At 33.5% G+C, this 19,438-nt stretch overlaps 1 protein-coding gene across 2 annotated transcripts in view; it reads left to right on the forward strand.

The window, feature by feature from the left end:
• CSMD3 (CUB and Sushi multiple domains 3) overlaps nucleotides 1–19,438 on the forward strand; it is a 1,174,336-nt gene that overhangs the window by 1,139,590 nt on the left and 15,308 nt on the right. For both annotated transcript variants that reach the window (XM_072734033.1, XM_072734032.1), the window contains 5 exons: nucleotides 836–1,009; nucleotides 2,519–2,592; nucleotides 11,074–11,185; nucleotides 13,374–13,553; nucleotides 15,725–15,790. In XM_072734033.1, the coding sequence (XP_072590134.1) occupies nucleotides 836–1,009; nucleotides 2,519–2,592; nucleotides 11,074–11,185; nucleotides 13,374–13,553; nucleotides 15,725–15,790 (606 nt within the window). The remainder of the gene's footprint in view (nucleotides 1–835; nucleotides 1,010–2,518; nucleotides 2,593–11,073; nucleotides 11,186–13,373; nucleotides 13,554–15,724; nucleotides 15,791–19,438) is intronic.

Below are 19,438 nucleotides of genomic sequence, written 5' to 3' on the forward strand. Positions count from 1 at the left end.
ATATCCTGACAGACACCCTTGTCATCTTGTTTGAAACCCACCCCCAGCTCCCACCATTTATCACATCCACACATACACAGTCCAGAATCCCTTCTTCTACACTACTTATCCACACAGGACTCACTACCTTCCCACATACTACCTTTTCTACCTTTTTTATTTTTTTGTTTGCTTCTCTCAAAAATATATAAATTCCACAAGGGCAGGAATCTTAGTTTGTTTACTGATAAGTCTAAGTACCTGAAACTTCTTAGGATAAGTGCTTTTAGTTGTTAGGAAATATATGTTGAATGTAATAATCTATTCAGTTTGCTTAGAAGTTCTGTCAGGATGGTATTTTCAAAAGCTATGGAACATTGAGATTGTCCTTGGTTTGGTATAGATTTGGACTCTACTGGCTTCTTTACTCTTTAAAAAACACTCAAAAATCCTTCACAGAATTTCAAAGAGGAAGACAATAAAACACTAGGGTATGTGCTCTGAGTGTTCAAGAGAGTACAACAGAACAAGTAAGTGTACTGTTATATACATATAAAAAGAATTTGTGCAGATATGTGGTCAATACAAAACAACAACAAAAATACAAAAAATTCTACAGTTATTAAGGTGGTTTACTATGTGGAAAATACCTCAATCAAACTTCTTTTGAATATTATCCTGAATTGTACATTCAGTTTTTATCGCATAAACAAGTGCTAAAAAAATTTCTTTGGGATACATTACCGTGAATAACATGTCACTTCAGTTCAGTATTCCAGTTATTTTCATCACTTCTAAACTGTTACTCTGATGAATCCTAAGTCTTTGCTGTAATTATCTTTCTTTTCATTTTCAGCTAAGTTTTGTGGTGACCCTGGTATACCTGCCCAAGGAAAAAGAGAAGGCAAAAGCTTTATATACCAGTCAGAGGTTTCATTTAGCTGCAATTCTCCTTTCATATTAGTGGGATCAAGCACCAGAATATGTCAAGCAGATGGCACTTGGAGTGGTTCGTCACCTCACTGCATAGGTAATATTAATTAAAGTTTGATTATTCTCAGTAATTTTAGATTTACTAGATACTAGTAATGTATTACTAGTATATAGTGTATTAATTATTTTCTCTATCCTATAAAGTATAGTTGGCTAAATATGAAAAATAAATGTAAAATATAGAACCAATTAGAAGGCACTGAAAACAAATACTGTTAAAATATATGATGTTGTATTTAGCATTTAAAACTTCCAGAAGAGTGGATCCCTGGGTTGCTCAGTGGTTTAGCGTCTGCCTTTATGCCCAGGGTGTGATCCTGGAGTCCCGGGATCAAGTCCCACATTGGGCTCTTTGCATGGAGCCTGCTTCTCCCTCTGTTTGTGTCTCTGCCTCTCTCTCTCTCTCTCTCTGTCTCTCATGAATAAATAAATAAAATCTTTAAAAAAAAAGCTTCCCAAAAAACACTCAAAATAATTTTCTTTTTTATCAGTAAAATGAAAAAGTACAAAGCTCTCAGATTAATAGCCTCAAGTACTAACATTTGTATATATTTTTATAGTTAATGAATCCTAATCAAATGCTGTTAAACTTGCTCAAAAAAAAAAAAAAAAAAAAAGATACATTGATGGGGCACCTGGTTGGCTCAGTCAGCTAGCATCTGACTCTTGATCTCAACTCACATTGAGGTCCTGAGTGCAAGCCCCACATTAGGCTCAACACTGGCCATGGAGACTACTTAAAAAAAAAATACATTGACTTCAAAATGGCTCTAAGCACATTTCTATACTTTTAAATTAAATGTCACATTTGGTAAAATAACCAAATATTCTGTCTTATAAAGTAGCCAATTCAGAGACTACTAGTTCTACCATTTTTTAAAAATATTTTATTTATTTATTCATGAGAAACAGAGAGAGGCAGAGACATAGGCAGAGGGAGAGGCAGGCTCCATGCAGGGAACCCGATGTGGGACTCAATTCCAGAACCCCAGGATCATGCCCTGGGCCAAAGGCAGATGCTTAACCACTGGATCACCTAGGCGTCCCAGTTCTACCATTTTTATACCTAAATCTCCTACGGGTGTTCCTGAAAAATGCAAATAATTAAGTCTAGTTTCTGGAAAACCTCTTACTTCTTAAGGGGAATATTATCCTACAATCCTAAGATTATAATTTAGCAAAGTCCTTGGGCAAATGTTTTATATACATGTTCTTTTTTCATATCCTTCATTTTTCCTTTACTTTTTATCCACAGAGTTAGTTGAATGTGAAGTGCTTTTATATTAGAAAGGTTCAAATTTTGAGAATTGCATAATCCATGTAAATTGTAGTATACCTGAATTCTTGCTTTAAGATTAGCAGGCTTCTGTCCATGGAGAGATACTGTTAGATTTATACTCTTTATTAACCCCCCATGGTCGTTTTCATTAAGCCCCAGATGACTCAAAATTGCTTTGTATATGAGAAATATGCATTTAAATATATTATACATTTTAGAGGAATATTATGTTTAAAGATTATATTATGTTTATGATCTTCATTTTAGAACCCACCCGTACCTCATGTGAAAATCCAGGAGTCCCAAGGCATGGATCTCAGAACAATACATTTGGATTTCAAGTGGGTACTTTAAAGAAGTATTTCTATTTAGAATAAAAGTAGACCAAAAGGCTTCTTTGATTGATGTACATAGAATCGTATTGGTAGAAACAGAAAACCATCATGCTTACATCTGTATTCATAACTATATAAAAAAAGTAAAAGGCAACAAAAGCATGGAAGTAAAGGGACATTTCCTAATGTTTTTTCCTAATGTTTTATTCCTAATAAAAATGTGGTTTAAGAAAATAGCCTCCTAACTGATCTTGACAATAAAACAAAAGAAACATTGAAGATAGCTGTGAGCATAGGAAAATCCATATGTAGTCGTTAGTATGCAAGAGAGGGCTAAGTAAGAGGAAGCAAGGGGGTAAATGATTAAATTCTAAAGGAAGATGTGGAGCAGTGAGCAGAAGTAAAGATGAAAGAAGTTAAAGTGTTAGCAAACATAAAAATGTGGTTATTCAGTAAAGCAAGTAGACTAAAATATGTTTATGTTATAATATGTGTATAATGCTAAAGTATTTTTAAACATTTTCACTGACATGGGAAATTTCTGAGAAAATCATTTATCCTATTGTTAGACAATAGGTGGATTGTTACATTGGAATTCTTCAGCATGCCCAGTCATGTGTGGCTGACTTTCTTATTTTCACATTTTCTAATTTAGATTTTATGTAGAGATTCAGCGAGTTTTTCATTACAGGGACCTTAGGGGAGCCAAAGTGCATACTGACTCCACAAGGAAATAGCCAATATACACATTACCCAATTGCCTTGTGTTGCAGACTTTTCTAAATGGTACTATTTTGTGTGAAATTCAGTGGGAACCTGAAAAAATCCATTTCTAAAGGAAGTACTCATCAAGAGTGCCATATTTCTGTTGCTAAAAATAGTTTCCATTTATCTTCAGTTCTGACACAGTATGAACATTGATTTGATAGCATTTGCAGTTCTTCCGGTTTGCCTCAGGCCTGTCTACATAATACAAAAATGTGAAAAAGATGTCTCAGTCTCCATTATATTGGTGTTTTTAGAAAGCTTTATTTTATTATTATTTTATAAATTTATTTTTTATTGGTGTTCAATTTGCCAACATATAGAATAACACCAAGTGCTCATCCCATCAAGTGCCCCCCTCGGTGCCCCTCAACCAGTCACCCCCACCCCCTGCCAACCTCCCCTTCCACCATCCATTGTTCGTTTCCCAGAGTTAGGAGTCTTTCATGTTCTGTCTCCCTTTCTGATATTTCCCACTCATTTTTTTCTCCTTTCCCCTTTATTCCCTTTCACTACTTTTTATATTCCCCAAATGAATGAGACCATAAAATGTTTGTCCTTCTCCGATTGACTTAACTTCACTCAGCATAATACCCTCCAGGTCCCTCCACGTTGAAGCAAATGGTGGGTATTTGTCATTTCTAGTGGCTGAGTAATATTCCATTGTATACATAAACCACATCTTCTTTATCCATTCATCTTTCGATGGACACCGAGGCTCCTTCCACAGTTTGGCTATTGTGGACATTGCTGCTATGAACATCGGGGTGCAGGTGTCCTGGCATTTCATTGCATCTGTATCTTTGGGGTAAATCCCCAGCAGTTCAATTGCTGGGTCATAGGGCAGATCTATTTTTAACTCTTTGAGGAACCTCCACACAGTTTTCCAGAGTGGCTGCACCAGTTCACATTCCCACCAACAGTGCAAGAGGGTTCCCCTTTCTCCACATCCTCTCCAACATTTGTGGTTTCCTGCCTTGTTAATTTCCATATCTTTATAAAAGGTTTTATCAATTAATCTAAATCCTGAGAAATGGACAACTAGTTAAAGAGCATTAGTCCTCATCATGTAGATGAAGAAACTGAAAGAGAACATTGACTTGACTTTGGTCACTCACTCACTTTTCTCAATATCCTGAGAAAATATAGAGTTTTGATGGTAGTGTCTGTGCATTAAATCAGGTGATTTTCTGAAGAGTATGAGTCCTTTCTAATACATACTCTCTGAAATATCGGGAATGGAAACGAGCAAGAATGAATTTAGTATAGTCATCCGTGAAATGAATAGAATTATTAACTCTGCATTGTAAGAATTCAATTATAACCATTGAAAAATGTTATCCCAAGGTTAATATAACCCTGAAAGCATATTATTTGGCTAATAAGCATGCACTGGATCATCATATTCTACTTAGATAAATATGAATAGACTATATTTCAAATATGATAAACTCTATATAATTATATTAATATTTATTAAAATTACAAATGATGTTCTCAGTATGTTAGATTAGGGACATCAACTTTCTTACATGCATATGACTGGTATGTGAGTATATATGTATATGTATACTAAATATATTTAATAAGTTTGTACAAAGCCTATGGAAATTTTAAAGTTTATGTAATTCTAACTAATATTAATGTGTTGTTAGATTCCAAATAGAATCCTGGATAAGCCGTCTTTATTGGTTGAGAAAAACTCTCACTTGCCAGTTAAGAGAAATCATTTGGGCTAGCTTAAGCCTAAAAACATTATAAGCCATGTGCAGGTATGTCAAACACCCTAAGAAAAGGGATCTAGTTGAGACCCACCAAGCCTAGAATCTAGAAACTGGACAATAGGACTCAATCTTTTCCACTACTCTGCCTACTTTGTTTTTCTCTTTGCAAATTTGCCACATGATCAAAGGGGTATTTTTCTATTTATCTCTCAGCCACATACAGAAAGTGATTAATTGTCTCAAACTCAGTTCCAAATTTCTAGAGAGAGAATCAGAACATCTCAACTTTTTTATCTATTCCTGGCTTCATCAGGGAGCCAGCAGTGACTTAAGTAAAATTATAGCTGTTAGGATACTCACTTCTGGGAGGGACAAGAGAAAGGAGAAAGTTATGAATTACACAGGCACTCAAATCATTTATTATTTTTTCTTTAATATTTTTATTCACTTTTTCTATATGGATTCATATCATAGATCTTTGGGCATAGATATATTTATTAAATATAAGGATATATTACCTATTGCTAGAGATGACAAAAACTCTAATATTGGAAAAAGTACTCAACATACTTTCTCTTATATCAAAAATACTGTAAGTTAGAATTATTTTTGGCTAAAATAGAGCAGTAGTGAATGGAGTAGCTGTCAAAATGATTGATATAACATCTAGATTAATTATGGAGTTAATGCCAAACACACATATTTCACTAACTGCTGTCTCACTCTTTAAATTGAGATGTGGATTTGGAAGACACATCATTAGGAGTGAGGACTTGTTATATTCAAGTTATTATAGATATGAAATGTTTTTAATCTCACTCTTTGATGTGTAATGCCAAGATATTGAATAGTAAGACTTTTAGCCCTACCAAAATAACCATGGTGATTATGTATGATTTCCAGTTTATAATCTAAATTAGTATATAAGTATACTGAATGGGACAAACATGTTACATAGTGTTTCATGACTTAAAATCATGAATAAGATGACATGAATTTTAAAACAAAAATCCCATAACATCCAATGTTTTTAATTAAAATCTGATAATTTTTTAATACAAACTATAGGATATCCTAGAATTTAGAGTTTTTTAAACCAAGAACCTCAAGTCCAAAATTGATGCTCATTGAAACTTCCTTGCATCTTATCTTAAGCATATATTTTGTCCCTTCATTTTTATGATCCTGCTTTTCTACATCAATTTTATTAGTCAAAATCTATGTATGTCTTTTATTAGAAGCTACTTTATTTTTTCTTGGGTAAAATGTTTATTATAAACACGTAATAAAAAATACAAATATAAAGTGGTTATTACAATATGCTACAGAGGAAGCATATAAATTATGAAGCCTTAGTTTGATATATATATGTATGTTATATAAATGTATATTAAACAAACATTTTTAATATGTGATGTTAAAAATCAGACACAAATAAATACAATGATGAAAATTCTAGGAAAACAAAAGTTATTTGCTATGAAATATCATGAAAGACATGGATAGGTCTTACTTAGAATATTCTATATTTATACAAAATTTCTATTATGCCTTGATTAGCTATCTAGACTTCATGGCTTAGGAACTGAGATATAACATTTAAAATAAAGAGATAAGAAAAAAAATAAAGCAATAAGGAATTAGAGAAGATAAATTATATTTACTAAATTGACATGTCTTAATATTTTATAATGCTTTTGCACAAAACATGCTAATTGGGTCCAACTTAAAGTGATTTTTATTTAAACATTGACTGCTATTAAAATGGATTATTTTAAATTTCTGATATGATATTCAATATTTTTGCATTGTATATAATTGGTTTTATAAGCAGGGCACTTTTTATTAGTAAATATGGATAGGAAAATTGTACATAAATTATTTTTTAAGAATTTTTTTAATTAGGTAATGGAAAATTATTTTTTCTACAAATAATCAAATGATATTTTGCATGTTAGAAGTTAATTTAGAATCAGAAGAACCTATCATCACCAGTTTGAAGAGGTTGGAGAACTATATAAAGTATACTATCAACTGATCTTATAACTGAAAAAAAATATTTATTAATGCACTGATATTTGGAGAAAATTTTGGTAAATGATTGAACTGTAATAAATTCTGAACAAAAATTAATCAACTACTAAATTTGGTTCTAAGTATATTAGATATTTTGTATAAGTATTTGTGAATATGACAAAGATAGTTATTTCATGTGTTTGTGAGATATAGAAAAAAATTAAATAGATTTTATTTCGTGGCATCTGATTAATATTTAAAGTAGTATTTATGATGACTTTGGAAAAGTTTGCAGAAATTAGGAAAAAAGTCTTGCTATGTAATCCAAAATATTTCTTATATCTTATTAAATCAAGTCTTAATGAAGTCACCCAAATGTACCCTTCAAAGAATAAACAGTGATTTAGCTTCCTGCTATGTAAAGTATGGAAGGGATATCACTGTACTTTAAGAAACTATAGTTTTGTTAAATCTTTTAAAGTTATTAAATGATTTTGTATTAAATTATCAGTCCCCGTTCCTTCAGTTGATCTAACGTTTTCAAGAGATCTTGGTGCACAAGGGTGAGTAATATAGTCCCTAGTCTAGAGAAACTAACCCCTGCTGTGTGGGTGATTTCATAGGATAGATGATAACATCAGTAACTTTGAAAGTTGCTAAGGGAGCACATAAAAGAAAGTTCTCCTAATCTATTGTTCTTGAGAAGCCTTTCTAGAATTTCTGAGCTAAATCTTTTAGGATAAGATCTAGGAAAAGCAAGATGGGAAAAGCATTCAATGCAGGGTAAACAGCATGAAAATAAGCATGCATTAAGGGAACTACAAAAATTCATTATATGCTCACAATTTGAGTAAAAATAAATGGTTAGTGATGAAACTAGAGAGATGAGCTGTGGTCAGGTTATAGGGACTTTTATCTATTAATTTAGCACAATGTAACTTTATCCTATGGGTGATAAGACAGTAAAGATTTTAAGGAGAATGCGAAGGTCATACTTCCATTTTGATCACTCTGACTTTATGTGGAAAATAAATTTAATGTGATCAAGACTGGAGAAATGGAAACAAGTTAGATGATTATTGTAATTATGATTATTATAATTATAATTATGACAGTAGTTCTCAAAGTGTGGTCCCTGACCAAGCAGGAGCAGTACGACTTAAGAACTTGTTGGAAGTACAGATTCTGGGCTTCCCCTAGATCTACCTAGTCAGAAACTTTCAAGGGAGGCTCATCTCTCTGTGTTCTGGTAAGTCCTCCTGATTGTGATATCTGCTAAAAAAAGTTTTCTTTTAAGATTTATTAATTTATTTATTTATTTTTGATAGACATAGAGAGAGAGAGAGGCAGAGACACAGGAGGAGGGAGAAGCAGGCTCCATGCTGGGAGTCCGACGCGGGACTTGATCCCGGGACTCCAGGATCCCACCCTGGGCCACAGGCAGGCGCTAAACTGCTGAGCCACCTAGGGATTCCCCCTAAAATTTGAGAACCAAACCTGTAGAAAATATATTGAAGACTAAAACAGGATATATTAAGTAGAGAAAGGGAGAATGAGACAGTTTAAGATTTAAGATGCAAAATTATCAGTATTTGGTGGAAGATTGAATGAGGGGAGATTTATGGGTAGAAGGTGGCAGCCATTAACTAAAATCTACTCTAAACTAGGATCGCTGGATTGATATAGGAAATGGGTTTTGTAAAACTGGTTTTACTGAAGAACAAAATTGCAAAGTCTACATAATCAATCACATAATCTAGTCTATATGACAGAGTCAAAATATGTAGCCCTATATTGCATAACTTCAGGGTATGTGAACTGTGTGCTCTGGAGTACAATTTGAGGGACTTCATTTATATAGAATCCAAAATGAACATGCTAACTGGAGTTAGACAGTGCTGTTGGACAGTGTAGTGGCCCTGAACAAAATAGATTGTCAAGAGGGTAAGGGATCTACTCAAGGCTATCGTGAGGGTGTCTGGGAAGACACAATGTAAGATAACTGGAAGAATAAAGGTTGCTACCAGAGAGTGATGGTTGACATTGAATGTTTTTGGTAGAGCATAGTTCTGTGTAATAATGAGAATATAAGAAATGGTAGCATTCAGCTACTCTCAAGGTCCAAATGGAATCTTGGATCAAATTATGTCACCTTAAGCTTAGTGTCATGTTCCTTTAGCAGTGGAGAGTAGGAACTAACCAGGAAAGAAGGAAATAGGGTATTTGTGAAACATGCTAAGACGATGATTGATCATTCTCAGACTCCCAATTTCAGGGAAGGCTGAAGTGGCAGGCACTAAATATTTCTCACCTTGTCCTCCAGCTATAATTATTTAATAAACCCTGATGATTTCTCCTTGTAATGTAGTTTGAGTAAACAACATCCTTCCCAAGTCTACTGACACAAGTTAATTCAGCCTTTATCCATTCAAATCTAATTAATATAGTAGTGCTGGCTTCATGATTATAATTACTGCTGGTCATTTTTTTGTTTGTTTGTTTGGTAGTTTCTTTATGCAATGGGCTAATTTAATTTTCAACACAAATTTTACTTGTTCTAGCAAGAGCTTTAGCAACCTTAAGTTTTCATTAAAGATTTCAAGTGCCGTAGCCGGCTATTTGAGACCCTTCAGAAACTGATTCTTACATGTATCTTTGACTTAATAATTATAGTTGGAATTTATTTAAAACCTATGTGCCATCCCTGTATGGAGTATATTATATGTCCTGTGTCATTTAGTGTTTAAAACAAATCTCAAGACAAATATTATCTTTATTTATAGATTCAGCCTCAAATAGGGGATATACCTTATTCAAGCAAGATCAGATCCAGAGTTAAGGCCACATACACATTACTCTGGGGTCTGTTTTCTTTTTTGTTGTATCTCACTGTCACTTTACCTCCCCCACCCCTGAAACTTCCCAGCTCACTGTGTGAATGCCAACCAATCAAATGTACTCTTTTTCCTAAACTATATGATGTATATTTGAACCTTTATACATCGTGTTCTTATCTTTTCTATATTTTTATCAGTTGTTCTTAAACTTTATTGTTCATTAAAATCACCTGGAGGGCTTGTTAATACACAGATTGCTGGTCCCATTCAGTGTTTCTGATTCAGGGGGGCCTGGGGATAAGGTCTCAGAAAATGCATTTCTACATAGTTCCTAATGATGCTGAGGTTACCAGTCTGGGGACCACACTTTGAAAACTATGTTCTATGTATTTATCTAAAATCCACATCCTTAAAAGAATAGTGTAAACTCCATATCTTACAGCATATATTTGGTACAGTCACAATCTTTGCATCTAAACACCTTTGCATATAATCTCATATTGCATTTACGATCTTCCATATTCATTTGCCTCTTAAGTTGTTAGTTATCTTTATTTCTCTGTCTTCAACCATCTTGCTTTATCTTTGTTTAACTATCTACCTGTCTGTCTTGTGTTCAGATGTAGCTTATTGGCCTTTTGGTATCTTGTATATTTTCTTCAGGCTACCATGGCAAAAAGTTTGGCACCTATCCATGCATTGGGTATTCAAATATTTGATGATGATATGTATACAAAGAGATGTAAGTTTTTTCATTAGTCTTGATTTCTCCCCAATTTTATTTTAAATCAGTTTTATTATTTATTTATTTATTTATTTATTTATTTACTTATTTATGAGAAATACAGAGAGGAGAGAGAGAGGCAGAGACATGGACAGAGGGTGAAGCAGGCCCCATGCAGGGAGCCCGACGTGGGACTCGATCCCGGGTCTCCAGGATCACGCCCTGAGCTGGAGTCCGTGTTAAACTGCTGAGCCACCCGGGCTGTCCTTAAATCAGTTTTAAATATCTTTTCCTTCCAGTTTCTACCATGCAGAATTTCTTTTGAAAGCATTTTCTTATCCAGAGTTTTTTTTTTTCCTATTTGTTGCCATATTACAAGCTGCATTGGTACATTTGCATTTTTCTCTGTAATTTGCTATAGGTAGGAAGTGTTGTGCAGTTCCATTGCAAAAAGGGACACCTTCTCCAAGGGTCTACAACACGCACTTGCCTTCCTGACCTCACATGGAGTGGAATTCAGCCTGAGTGCATACGTAAGTATTGTGGCTAAGAAATTATACTATACTTACCACAGATAGGAATTTATATGCATTTTTTCTTACAAGTGAGAAGTAAATCTAAATCTATACAAATGATGTATTACATGGATTTTTAAAGATTATGATAAAACATAACTTACGTCTATAAGTTTATTACTATATCAAACCCATTAAGGAGCATTCTTTCTAAAGAACTATAAGAAAAAAAAAAGAAGAAGAAGCTATAAGATACGGAGCACTATTTTGGCTTTTTTGTAAACCTCTTGTAATTGTGTTTAGCTTGGTCATCTGGAAATTTTAGATAATTATTAGTTTATCAATTTAGAGATCTGCATCTATGAATCTGAAGTATGCTGAAATACAGAAGACTCCAACTTAGTGCCTCTTAATTCTTTATCACTTGTGAAACCCTCTGAGAATCTGAGAAAGATAGAAACATCCATGGAAGCAAATACGCATGAATAGTTTGACCAAAAATTTGAATACTATTTCAGGATTTCCTGGAGCTTCTAAATGTGCACTGACCCTAAATTGAGAGCACTTGCCGTACAGATTAAAGAAGAACAAAGCCCAAGGTCATGAAGCTGTCTTTTCTGACTTACAGTTAGAAATAAATTTCAGCTGGTGAATTACTTATCTCTTTCCCTCCCACTTTCTCTTTTTTTATCTTCTTTACTATCTTTTAAAATCCTGAGCCTTCTGGGGAAAAACAATAAAGAGTAAGCAAGAGTAGAAATACTCATCAGAATGGTGACCAGCTTTTAGGATTTGCTGAAGTCTCAATAAATCCTGTGAATTTAGGCTAGCCCTGTTTAGAACCACCTGAATGATCACAGGAGGCCCCAATGGACCCGAGGCTCACTGCAAAGCAGCAGGATGATCCACTGAGAAGTCATTCACATGCCTGGTTGGTTGATACTTAAATATGGCAATATTCCTTAAAGAGAATTTAGTAGAGCATGTACTTTAGAACATGTGTGAGATGTAACTAGGTATTTCATAGTAAACCAGAGTTCTTTGATAACTTCTATATAGGATATGATTATTTAAATAGAGTGGTTACTTAAAGCATTTCAGAACTTCTACTATGTGCACAATGTGAGGACTAAGAATATAGTAATGCCCCTCTCTGCCAAAAAAGGATGTAGTAGAGGCTGACTTTTTGTGTTTATCCTTAGAGTATTTCTTCCATAAGGATTAAATGTTATTAATGTATTCATATTAAATATAAAACATATAACAATGTTTATCACACAATATTTTTTAAAATGTTAGCTCTTATTTATAGCTTTGTGAATCTCCATTGGGAAACAAATGGAAATTTTTTTCCAAGCAAATTTGTCCACAGAACATTTTTTTCAGAGGCAAGCTTTTAAGTATCCCTATCCATGAACAAACCATCAGAAAATGCTTCTGGTTTAGGAAGGAAATTCCTTGTAGCATCTATCTCTGAGAAAGGAATAGTATTTATAAGATATAAAATGGAAACTGGAGGCAGGGCCAAGAAGTGGCATACGTATGGGTAAAATGGAAGAGAGGTGGAGAATCAAGAGTGAGAGGAACCTTGAAGAAAAGGAGACAGAAGTTAAAAAAAATGAAGATACTGCTACTTATGGACACAAAATATGGCCAGAAAATTCCACATGTAAAAAATTATTAAGTTATGATTTCTGCATTAGGAAGTATTAATGTCAGAGTAACATACTGAGCTGTGGTTGTATTTAACTTTAGAAAACATGTTTTTTAAAATTTAAAATAAACATAAAATAAATAATAAAATAATATTTCATAAACTGGTATAGAAAAGCTGAGCTTGACCACCTTTGAAAGGTATCTTACTACAGGACTTCTTAGATCCTTTAAAATGATAATCATTTTGACTTTCTAGAATAGTGATATATAACATATTTATGAGCATAATTATCCCCAGTAAGTCTTTTTCCCCCTTTAGCTTCCCTCTTAACATCTACCCATGTTCCACAGATGACTGCTTAGGGCATGATAGCCTGTGAAATTAATATGTATATTGACATTGATACATTTCCTTGATTGATTAGAATAACTATGCAAAAGTATATTTATATAACATGCCTCTAATATGTATTGTGACTCTCATCTCAAAATTTTCTTAACATGTCTATAAAAAATGAATGCTATTCTTTTTTTTTTTTTCTTAATATAGCCCACAGCTGTAAACAACCAGAAACTCCTGCTCATGCAAATGTAGTAGGAATGGACCTTCCGTCTCATGGCTATACACTCATTTATACCTGCCAGCCTGGCTTCTTCTTAGCAGGTGGAACAGAACATAGAGTATGTAGATCTGATAACACCTGGACTGGAAAAGTTCCTGTTTGTGAAGGTAAGTTTTCATCGTAGAAGTTTCTTACAGAAGCTATTCTAGTATATCAGCCTTCCTAAAATAAAATGCAAGAGACAAAAACTTAACTCAGATTAGTTTAGGAATAAGGGAAATATATTAGCCAACTCCAAGGGCAGGCACTTCTGGATCCAGAGGCACAGAGATATTATTGAGATCTTTTTTTATAAATTCTTTCACATGCTCTGTTTTTTCTTCTTTATTTCTTCTTCTAGTTACTTTCTCATGGTACATGTATTAGTTTTCTGGGCTGTTGTAACAAAGTACCACAAGCTGGATAGCTTAATAAAGCAGAAATTTATTCTCTCACAGTTCTGGAGGCCAGAAGCCCCAAATCAAGGTGCTGGTAGATCCATGTACCTTCTGAAATCTCTAGGGAAAAACCATGCTTTATCTCTTCCTACTGTTTAGCAGGTTCAGGCTATCCTTGGCATTCCTTGGCTCAGAGCTTCCCCATACCAAGTTCTGTCTTCTATCTTCTATCTTCATGTGGCTTCCTTTCCTATTTATCTCTACATGTCCTCTCCTCTTCTTATCAAGACACCAGGCACTAGATTTCAAGGTTATTTCATCTAAGGATCCCTATTTAACTACATCTTCAAAGAGCCTACTTCCAAAAATGGTCATATTTTGAGATTCTTGGTGAACATGAATTTTGAGGTCACATTATTCAACCTACCACAGTAGGAAAAACTTCTGCCAGCATACCTCTTGGTTTAGAAGAGTTTTTGCCAAAGCTTCTTCTTCTTCTTCTTGACAAGAGTCTGGTTGTCAGTTTTAAATGGAGCCCACCTCTAAATCTGTTAGTCAACCAGGGTGATACAGTATTTTGACTAGATCTAAGTGAAATTTCCACTTCTCTTGCTGTTTGATCAGAATAGTCCCCATCTGGATAAGATGTACTACTGAATTTACCAGAGGAAAAAAGGCTTGTGTATTCAAAACAAGGAATAAAGGAAGTTTTTTCTAGAATTTTTGATAAGGTCATCAATACATTCCTTTTCCTTTTCCTTTTTTTTTTTCCAGCCCTTCTAATTCCTGTTCTCTTGCAGCGTTCACAAATGTTAATGACCTTCTTTTTGAAATGTGTTCACTTTCTTCTCTTAGCAAGAAGAACACTATTCAGTTTGTTTTAAATTTTTCATGAGATTGAAAGATTAAAAGTCCATTTAAATCCAACAGAATTTCAATAACTTTTTTATCTATCCACTTTGCTGTTTATCATCACTACTATTGTAGGCTAACAGTATTATCTCTACTGGGACTACTGCCACAGACTCCTAACTTCTCTTTATCAATATCCCTTCCTTTCCAAATTGTTCTCTGTCTTGGAGTCAGAGTGTTGTTCACCCAAATTATTTCCCCTAAAACCTTTTAAAGACATTATATAGTCCTTATAAAAAAGATCTGCCTGTACCACAGTCTATAAGCACTGAATGTCATAGCTCCTATAACTTTGCAAGCATATCCGGTAACATATGATTTCCTTGTTTTAAACTACCTGTGGTTTGGCTTAAAACCTTAGTATTGACTCTTTAGTTTTGAGTCTATCCAATTTCTTATAACACCATGAGCACCTTAATAAATTTTTATTTTTTTTAAAGATGTATTTATTTATTCATGAAAGACAGAGAGGCAGACATAGGCAGAGGAAGATGCAGCCTCCCTGTGGTGAGCCTGATGTGGGATTTGAACCCGGGACCCCGGGATCATGCCCTGAGCCAAAGGCAGATGCTCAACCACTGAGTCACCCAAGTGTCTCACAAATTTTTATTTTTAAACACATACCCTACCAAATTATTTCTTCCTTTGTGCAATAGGAACATACCCATAGCCGTCAGCTACCATGCTTTAATCAACTATTGACATGTTGATTTACATGGTTTACATGTTCTTTAAAATAAAAAAGAAAATTCTAAAATGATAAGGCAGCACTAATCTTTCCCTTGTCTCATTGGACTATAATGGGGTAATTGCTGAAGTTGTTAGCTGTACAACAGAAGTGTTGAGTAGTGCTGAAATGTTAGGATGAATAGGACATTTTGGAGAAAACTATATGATATGTCAGAGAATAAAATTGACAATGCATTACTTGTGTGTGTGTGTTATTAATTATATTAACTTTTGTAAACATTTTAATTTTTTTTTCATAGCTGGTTCGAAAATATTGGTGAAAGATCCAAGACCTGCACTAGGAACACCCAGCCCAAAGCTAAGTGGTAGGTAATTTCAGTTGTTTTTTCTAGAAGTCATGATTTCTAAAAGTGATATACTGTTTTCTTGACAAAGTGAATATTATTTAAAAAAATATATATTCAGTATGGGAAAACCATGAATTTGACTATTTAGAATTTAAAAATTTATATTTTAAGATGTTGAATCTCAAGAAATGTAATTCTGATATATGTTTATATTCCAAATAATGTTTATAGTTCTCTTTATAAAATATCTCTTTAGGAGTATCTGAAAGTTACTATACTATATTGGCATTGCTTTATTTAAAACATTAAAACAAAAAAGATGAGACATTTTCAATATAGATTTTTAAAGAAGGAACAAAATACACTTGATATGAGAGTAAAAGTTCAGCAATTTTGTTTTCTAGTTTGTTGATTTTAAAAATGAGAATTTAAAATTTAGTCATTGAAAACATAGGCTTCTCAGTTGTATGGCTTTAATGTAATTACCATGTTATCTGCCCCCTACATTGTGACTTTCGAAAAGTTATGTTATATATCTGAGCCTACATTTATTTAGCTATTCAAAAGAAACAATGATTAGTTTATAAAAATTGAACTTCATGAAATGTGAAGTGCTGTGCCCATAGTAAGCCCTCAGTATAAGAGAGCTGCTTTTTTAGTATTAGTCTGTATTTTATTTATATGATATAAATTAAAAGCTACAGATAAAATTAAAGATTTAGCATTTGTTCTGTACCTTGGAGATAGATTTGGTCTAGTTATATTAAGCCAGAAACAGTGTTAGTTTCTAATTTTAGTTGTGTTCAGAAGTTCTCAAGGTACATGCTATAAAACTAGAGTACCCACAAAAAAAAAAATCAGTCTGAAACACTGATTTATTTAACATGCACTGGAAATAGACTGAATGCCACTAGGGCAATCATGTCAACATAAGAGAGAAAGTTTAGCAATGGAATCAGAAAACTACAGTGGTCAATCAATGCAGAATTTTCCAAGGGAGAGGGCTTATCTAGTAGCAGATAGGTGTTTTAAATAATAACTCCAGTATATCAAATGTAAAACCTGATTTTCCCAGGCAAAATATGACTTATGGTCACCAATCAATAAATCAAGCAGGCATAAAAATAAAATATAATATGGAAGAACACAATTAATTAGCTTGACCCAATATACATATATAAAAATTTTTGCATCAAACAATAATAGATTATATATTTTATGCAAAAGCATATGAGATAAGTATGACAGTGATCATATATTAAGCAATTAATAAAATGTATAAATTTCAAAGCAAAGCCAGTCTTCAGATCTGATATTTGACCATGATGAAAGAAAAGTTAAAAAGAAAATAGGTATATTTTAAAAACCTCTGATTATGTGGAAATTAAAAACAAAATCCATACTCATGAAGAACTCATAAGTTAAATAAGAAATTAAATAGAAAATATAACACTAGAACTTATGTTGAAAAATCTAAATATCAAAACTTGGAGACTATACCAAAAGCAAAATTGTGAGGGAAATTTATAGCTTTAAATTCTTACATTAAAAAAGAAGAAAGCCACAGAATTAATGACTTAAGTAGCCCTACTTATAAGATCTATAAAGCATAACAGACTAAACAAAAGAAAGAAGAAAATTAGTATAATAATAAAATGAACAAACAATCCCCCCACGCCCGCCTGCTAAAGGTGCAATAGAAGAATCTCAACAAACCCACTAGTAGTTATTTGGGGTGGAAATGTAGAAAATTTCTGGTAAGATTGATAAAAAAAAAAAAGCAACGAAAATTAAATAATAAAACAAAAGGAAATGTGAATATAACCACACAGATAGTAGATTAAATCAATTATAATTATATGGAACACTGTCAAAAACAACTTTTAAAAAATGGACAACTTACTAGAAAAGTATATTTCACTAGAACTAACAAAATAAATTCTGAATGATCCTATAACAAATAAAGTAGTAGTTTAAAACTATTTCCATAGAGAAAAACCAGGTCCTTATGGATCTACTGATGAGTTCTGCCAAAATGTTAAAGGAACAGAACAGGTCATCCCATTTTATAAAATCTCTTCTTGTCAAGAAATCTCATTCTATGAAGGGTGCTTGGGTGGTGCGGTCAGTTGACTCTTAGTTTGCAGCTTAGGTCATGATCTCAGAATTGTGATCTCAGAGTCATAATCTCAGGGTCATGATTTCTCGTAGTGAGATGGAGTCCTACCTCAGACTCCACACTCAGCATGGATTCTGCTTAAGATCCCCCCCCTACACCCATACACCCCCACTCCCCCATTCACTTGCTCTCTCTCTCTAAAAAAAAAAAAGAATAAAAAAATCAATCTCATTCTATGGATCCATATAGTTCTAATAATCAATACAAAATACAAAAGGGAAATTTACAAGCCCATTTGACTCAGTATATATAGATGAAAATAATCTACATAAAATCTTAGCAAATCAAATCCAAAAATATAGATAAACAGAAAAACCAAAAGATGACAGAGCCAAATTGGGTTCATGATAGATATGCAGGGATATTTTTAAATTAAGTAATCCTTAAAAGGAATCTACAATATTGAGAGATTAAGATGCTAACAATTCTGATCAGTGTAATACCTACACAGAAAATATTTGATAAAATGCAACCTATTTATAATTTAACTGGTTCCAAAAATACTCTTAATAAATTATAAAGGAAAGGAATTTCTTTAACTTTAGTAAAAAAGATCTGTAAAACTTTAGAGTAAATGTTATCTTCAACTGGAAAACATTAGAAACATTTAATTTAAAATCATGAGGCACTGTGATTATATTATTCCAAAATAACAAGAATGAAATCTGGCAATTGGATCAGAGTCAGGAGCATGATACTACATTTAGCAATGCTATGAAGCCTGTGAAGTAAAGTTTAAATTCAGACACCTTGAAAGAAAGGATCATGACATCTTAGACTTCTTTTCATTGTCCACATGAATGAGAGAGGGATGACATTTTAGAGTTTACAAAGAACAGCCAAATACACATTCATAGTTAAATCCCCAAATAGGCCTACAATAGAAAGAAGTATTATCATTCCCATTGTACACGGGAATATAAATCACCAGATGGTGTCTGCTTTGCCCAACCTGAGCTGCATTTCTCAAAAGGCAGAAGGCAGCAGTGGCACGCTAGAGCCCGCAGGTACAGGCTTGTCACAGACAATTCTGTGCCTTCTTCCAAACTTTGCATTCAGTGATTTCATGTTGATAGGAGTTTGAAATCTGCAATTATGGGAATATTTACACTCTAGAAATCAGCAAATATCGCTCATCAGTTTTTTTCATTTGCTTTGTTTCATTTTGTCTTGTTTTTCTGGAGACCCGGTTGTGAAACATTGCCTTCCACATCAATGATTAAAACCCGATGCAGTTAAAAAAAAAAACAAAAACCCGATGCAGTGTACTTGGCTGCTGCTGCTACCTGCATCTTTCCATCGCTCTTTTCTCCTGCCACTGAGGTTCTCTTTCATCTCCTTCAACCATCACTAATTTACCTAAGGACTACAGATAAGATCAACAGGTGTAATAGGTTTTCTTTAAAGGTTCAGAGATAGCAAAGAGTAATCACAATACAGTCCAGGTGAAAATCAACAATGAGACAGACAACTCTTACGTACTGAGT

This window comes from Vulpes vulpes, chromosome 13 (genome assembly GCF_048418805.1).
Source record: "Vulpes vulpes isolate BD-2025 chromosome 13, VulVul3, whole genome shotgun sequence".
NCBI lineage: Eukaryota > Metazoa > Chordata > Mammalia > Carnivora > Canidae > Vulpes > Vulpes vulpes.